Below are 6,101 nucleotides of genomic sequence, written 5' to 3' on the forward strand. Positions count from 1 at the left end.
GGTCAAACACACAACACAAGTTTGATGTTGCAACTGTGTTTATGTACATACTCATACATAAAGTCTAATGATGTACAGTAAGTTGCACTGAAGGCCATGCAGAAATCAAATACATCACACTGCAACTCCATACAGATCTCCTCTAACCAAGAGACTAACTCGCCTCGTTCCACCATCCAGGTCTCGCAAGCTAATGTTCTGTAGTGCAGCGGTCAGGTCAGGACGGTGGATCAGGCTAGAGGCTAACCATACCTAAATGTACTCCATCATCTCATACAAACATCAAGCATACGGGTTATCCAAATGGTATGGTTTCTCACTAAAATCTCTCCCAAAAGACAAAGAGGTTGAGGGTGGTATTTTGATGAAGTTGTTGCTCCAACTATCAATCCTCGATTGAGTAAATGTATGAAATAACATTACTTTATGGTTAAAATACTTTATAAATCAACTATTGAATTCAAGATTGCATTGAACATGTTTAATAAAGTAATTATAACTTATGACAAAAAAAACATGGCAAAGTGCTATTTGCTTTGTGACAAAACTATATGAATCACAAAACCCTTTGGAAAAAATAAGCCGAAGCCTTTATGGGTTAAAATAATCTGTTCCATCTGTAAGAACAGAACAAACACAGAAGAAAAACCCACAGACTGACACAAAAACAGAGAAATCGATTACATAAAGATAGAGCATTGCTGATGACCTACAGTATTTATACCTTATATCGCAAATTCACATAGGCCTAGTTCATCCATTCAACACAGCAACATAGGCTACATCTCTTCATTCTACATCACCAGCATGGATTACTACAGAGAATCCAAGTAGTCCTTTGTATAGATATAGAATAAACTGATATAAAAAATATCAATCAAAACCATATTTAGGTGAACACGGCAAGAGTTGGCTCAGAGTATGGTTTAGGAATTGTACAGGGCACTTTGATTCATAAAGTAAACATGATCAGGAGTAAATATACTCAAAGGACTCACTCTCACTGAGTGTGTGTGTGTGTGCACAAAATACAACTAAATTAAAAAATCTAACATTGATATTATGAACTCTATCACAGCAATTTCACACAATCACCCACCCACACAAACTACTATGACAGAGGACAGAACCAAACAACCACCACATTTACATTTTACATTTAAGTCATTTAGCAGACACTCTACCACAAATCATGTCTTTCACTGATCGCCTTTATTCCCACGTGTCTTTGAGTGTCATACACACTCCCTCTCAGTCCTCTCCCTCTCTGTCTCACTCACAAACAAACAAACACCTCTTCACCTTTGCCACTCACACTCTACTTGTCTTGGCCTTTGTTGTTGCCGTGGTGCCTGTCGCCATGGGAGTGGTTGCCGCGGTCCCGACAGTCTGGACACTCCCCTCCGTCATCGTCCTCGTCCTCCTCATGTATAATCTCCACCTCCAGGCGTCCGGTGTAGAGCGATACCGCACACAGCCAGAAGAGGGCGATGCTGCTCACCACAGCAACATTCAGCAGCACGGCTGGCAGGGAGAGAAACATCATCCTCCTCAGGGAAAACAGGCTGCCCACGTAGGACGCCCCGCCGAACGATACACACACACCACCCAGGATGAAGAAAGCTGGGGGAGAGAGCGAGAGTGAGAGGCGGAAAGACTGATGACCTAAAGTAGTATATTTATAATGGGTTTGTTTCAGCAAACTTAAGGTCTGTTCTGACAATTATGCTTTGCCCCAATAGAATTGAGCCCTGCCCCTGGCCCTCCTAACCATATCCTGCCTCTCGTCCCACGTCACTCTGGACGAAAGCGATGACCCCGATCCCGGTGGCCAGGAGTCCGTTCCGGAACCAAGACAGGAACCCTGGAACAGAAAAACACGGAGCTTACAGCCCAGTCTGAAAACACCCCTCATCCCTTCCTCTAACCCTGTCAATGTTTGCAGTCAGAAGCTTCTCCCATATTGCTCAAGTTCCTGGATTCAGATATAGCCTACAGATGCATGCAGATCTTCTTTCACTTCTTACACTACACTAACTGGTCTAACTGTGCCAACAGGAATAATAACTAAATGCATAGCAGAGTAATTAAATAAATAGCCTATGTCTTTGAACCTCTTCCTAATCTAAATGTACAGTTACCAGTTTCGTGGGACTTTCTCAGCATCTGCAGAGCAAAAAACAAAACAAAAAAGCAGTGATTTAGAAAGACGGTTCATGTCAGCACACACACAGATAATATCTGTAATACAGGTGTATATTCATGCTATATGGAAACGCAAAAAGGAGAATCAAGTCGTACCTATTTACTTTCACTTTGAACTTACCAAGGCATCCGCCTTATCGAGTTCTGTCATCTGATGATACTCTGGCATCCGAGCCTTGCCCCATGGCCCCTTCTCAGCCACCCATTTCCACGACGACCCGTGGACTCTTCTCACCGGCAGTACCCCTAGGTACTGCGGCCTGACGTGTTTCACAACCCGGGCGAACTGAGATGCAATCCGCGCCACCTGTCTGCACGTAAACCAACTCAAGGCAGCCATAGCTCGCTAAAAACACAGCACGACCATTGCATGCCCTGTGAACTTTCACACTGCAAACGACACACGGAAGGAGGCGGTGCTCCCGTGCACAATGGTGGGGAAACATATTATGGTAGCGCCGTCCTGCGTTTGTTATTGTAAAATAAACCGTGCCATATTAATCCTTTATTCAATTTGTATTTTATTTTGTAAATGCTTAACGTAGGCTGTTTCTCACAGGTTTCTCCTTTACTGCCACATTTCCTCTCTGGGTGCATCCTGTTAATCTCCTTAATACTTTACCTGCGACTTGACTTGTGTTTAGCTCATTCAGACACCAGAGGGCATCGCTAGACCACAAAATGGAGTCCATTATCCCATTGTGCCAATTTAACAGTTCTAGGGTTTTAAATTGTTTGTGTGTCAGGATAGGAACCTAACTTTCGGTCAGGGTTTCCCCTAGGACCCTAATTAGTGGGGAACATGTAAAAGGTATAAAACCACCCTTGGACCCGCTGCAGCAGTCAACTTTTTTTTTTTTTTTTTTTTTTACGAGGTCCAGTGTGGAGTATTGCTATGCCTGGCTGTTACACGGATGTGGGCAACCATTTTGGGGTCCATGCATTCTGATTGAGAGTAAATGTTTGCGGTGTGGTCGATTGTAGTGAGAAGTTATATGTTGAGTTTGGTTATCATTGTTTTTTGTTTTTGTTTGACAACATTCCAAATGTTTTTGTAAAGTTATGCATCTACAGTAATGCACATTAGTTTCCAGTTGGTTTGTGTTTGGATAGGCTTTATAAATGGGTCTAGAATATCTGACTTTGAATATGGTACATATTGTTAGGGATGTGAATGTTCTGCATTTGAACCTATGCAAGGCCATGTACAGTGCCTTCAGAAAGTATACACACCCCTTTACGTTTTCCACATTTTGTTGTGTTACAGCCTGGATTTAAACTTGATTAAATAGAGATTTTTTTTGTCACACACAATACCCCATAATGTCAGTGGAATAGTTTTTTTGTGTGTTAAAAAAAAAAATGAAAAGCTGAAATGTCTTGAGTTAATAAGTATTCAGTCCCTTTGTTATGGCAAGCCTAAGTAAGTTCAGGAGTAATAATTTGCTTACTTCACATAAGTTGCATGGACTCACTCTGTGTGCCATAATAGTGTTTAAAATGATTCTTGAATGACTACCTCATCTATGTACCGCACACATATGATTATCGGTAAGGTCCCTCAGTCGAGCAGTGAATTTCGAACACAGATTCAACCACAAAGACCAGGGAAGATTTTCCAATGCCTTGCAAAAGGCAACTATTGGTAGATGTAAAATAAAAAGACATTGAATATCCCTTTGAGCATGGTGAAGTTATTAATTACACTTTGGATGGTGTATCAATACACCCAGTCACTACAAAGACACAGGTATCCTTCATAAGTTGCCGGAGAGGAAGGAAAACAGTTACAGAGTTTAATGGCTGTGATAGGAGAAAACTGAGGCTGGATCAACAACATTGTAGTTACTCCACAATACTAACCTAATTGACAGAGTGAAAAGAAGGAAGAATGTAGAGAATACAAATATTCCAAAACATGCATCCTGTTTGCAACAAGGCACTAAAGTAAAACCGCAAAAAATGTGGCAAAGAAATTAACTTTATGTCCTGAACACAAAGCGTTATGTATGTGTTTTCAATCATGGTGGTGGCTGCATCATGTTATGGGTATGCTTGTTATCGGCAAGGACTAGGGATTTTTTTTAATGATAGAAAGAAACGTAATAGAGCTAAGCACAGGCAAAGTCCCACAGGAAAACCTAGTTCAGTCTGCTTTCAACAGACACTGGGAGACAAATTCACCTTTTAGCAGGACTATAACCTAAAACACAAGGCCAAATATACACTGGAGTTGCTTACCAAGATGACATTGAATGTTCCTGAGTGGCCTAGTTAAACTTTGGACTTAAATTGGCTTGAAAATCTATGGCAAGACTTGAAAATGTCTGTCTAGCAATGGTCAACGACCAACTTGACAGAGCTTGAAGAATTTTTAAAAAGAACAATGTGCAAATATTGTACAATCCAGGTGTGCAAAGATCTTACAGACTTACCCAGAAAGACTCACAGCTGTAATCGCTGCCAAAGGTGACTCTAATATGTATTGACTCAGGGTTGAATACTTATCTAATCAAGATATATTAGTGTTTTCTTTTTCATATTATTTTTTTTTACAATTGCTAGAATTTTTCTTCCACTTTGACATTACAGAGTATTTTGTGTAGATTGTTGAAAAAAAATAGGATTCAATCTATTTTAATCCCACTTATACAATAAAATGTGGGAAAAGTAAAGGGGTGTGAATACTTTCTGAAGGCACTGTATGTGTCAATGACTGTGTATCTTATTGCTGCTGTTGGGTGTGTGTGTGCGTGCATGTGTGACTGGTCATTGTAGGATAAGTGGGGGACCTCTTCCTGTCTGTCTCTCTGTGTGGTGGGCCCTTTGTCTCCTGCAGTCCTTAGGGACACAGACAGACCACGCCCGCCCTACCTGATGATTGTTTAGTGTGAGGAGCACGGGGAGGCAGGCGGGGGGTCTCAGGAACAAGGGGGGTGTGGGTGTTGACAGGGGGCTTTCAGGAAGGCCAACAACTCTTTGATGTGATGAGCAGCTGACACTCTGGTCTCAGTCACGCCACCTACTACTGACCATGCTGGATACACACACACACACACACACACACACACACACACACACACACACACACACACACACACACACACACACACACACACACACACACACACACACACACACACACACACACACACACACACACACACACACACACACACACACACACCAGTTTTAAGATCAGTTTTAGTTTACCTGAATAATGCTCAGGGATAGGGACTGGAGGAAATCTGATCAGAAACCGAGAGTAATGGAATTAATATATTAAGTTGGTGAAAGCTTTAGGTGGGAGAACCTCTTTAGTTGAAGTCAATGGCAGAAGTGTGCAACAATACAGAAAATAACTAGACACCCAGCTATCAATATCCTGGGTTAGATCTCAGCTATCAATATCCTGGGTTAGACAAAACATGTGTCCCGTGTGGCTCACTTGGTAGAGCATGGCACTTGCAATGCTAGGGTTGTTGCTTTGATTCCCACAGGGGACCAGTATGAAAATGTATGTACTTACTACTGTAAGTCGCCCTGGATAAGAGCGTCTGCTAAATGACGTAAATGAGAAGACATCAGGGCTTCACTTTATGCTGATCACACTTTTACAATGAAGTGCAAGCAGCAAATGCTTTTATATTGTGATAACTGAAGGGCAACACACTGCTGGTCTGGATGTCTGGGCCCGTATCCACAAAGCGTCTCAGATTAGGAGTGCTGATCTAGGATCTGTCCATATGATCTTATTTATTATGATCTAAAAGGCCAAACTAATCCTAGATCAGCACTCCTACTCTAAGAGGCTTTGTGGATATGGGCCATGAACACTGAGCAGTGAGATGTTGAGGTCATCAGAAGAAGTGCTTGTGTGGTGACTATATACTTCT

The 6,101-nt window shown here is 41.8% G+C and overlaps 1 protein-coding gene across 1 annotated transcript; it reads right to left on the minus strand.

Moving 5' to 3' along the window:
• Positions 1–20: 20 nt before the first annotated feature.
• On the minus strand, positions 21–2,616 carry LOC121567079 (transmembrane protein 160). The gene is made up of 4 exons (XM_041877018.2): positions 2,327–2,616; positions 2,142–2,166; positions 1,772–1,864; positions 21–1,623 (listed from the first exon to the last, which is right to left on the minus strand). The coding sequence occupies exons 1-4, from the start codon at positions 2,543–2,545 to the stop codon at positions 1,319–1,321; spliced, it is 642 nt and encodes a 213-aa protein (XP_041732952.1). The 5' UTR covers positions 2,546–2,616; the 3' UTR covers positions 21–1,318.
• Positions 2,617–6,101: the final 3,485 nt, after the last annotated feature.

The sequence above is a fragment of the Coregonus clupeaformis genome, chromosome 5 (assembly GCF_020615455.1).
Source record: "Coregonus clupeaformis isolate EN_2021a chromosome 5, ASM2061545v1, whole genome shotgun sequence".
In the NCBI taxonomy this organism is placed as follows: domain Eukaryota; kingdom Metazoa; phylum Chordata; class Actinopteri; order Salmoniformes; family Salmonidae; genus Coregonus; species Coregonus clupeaformis.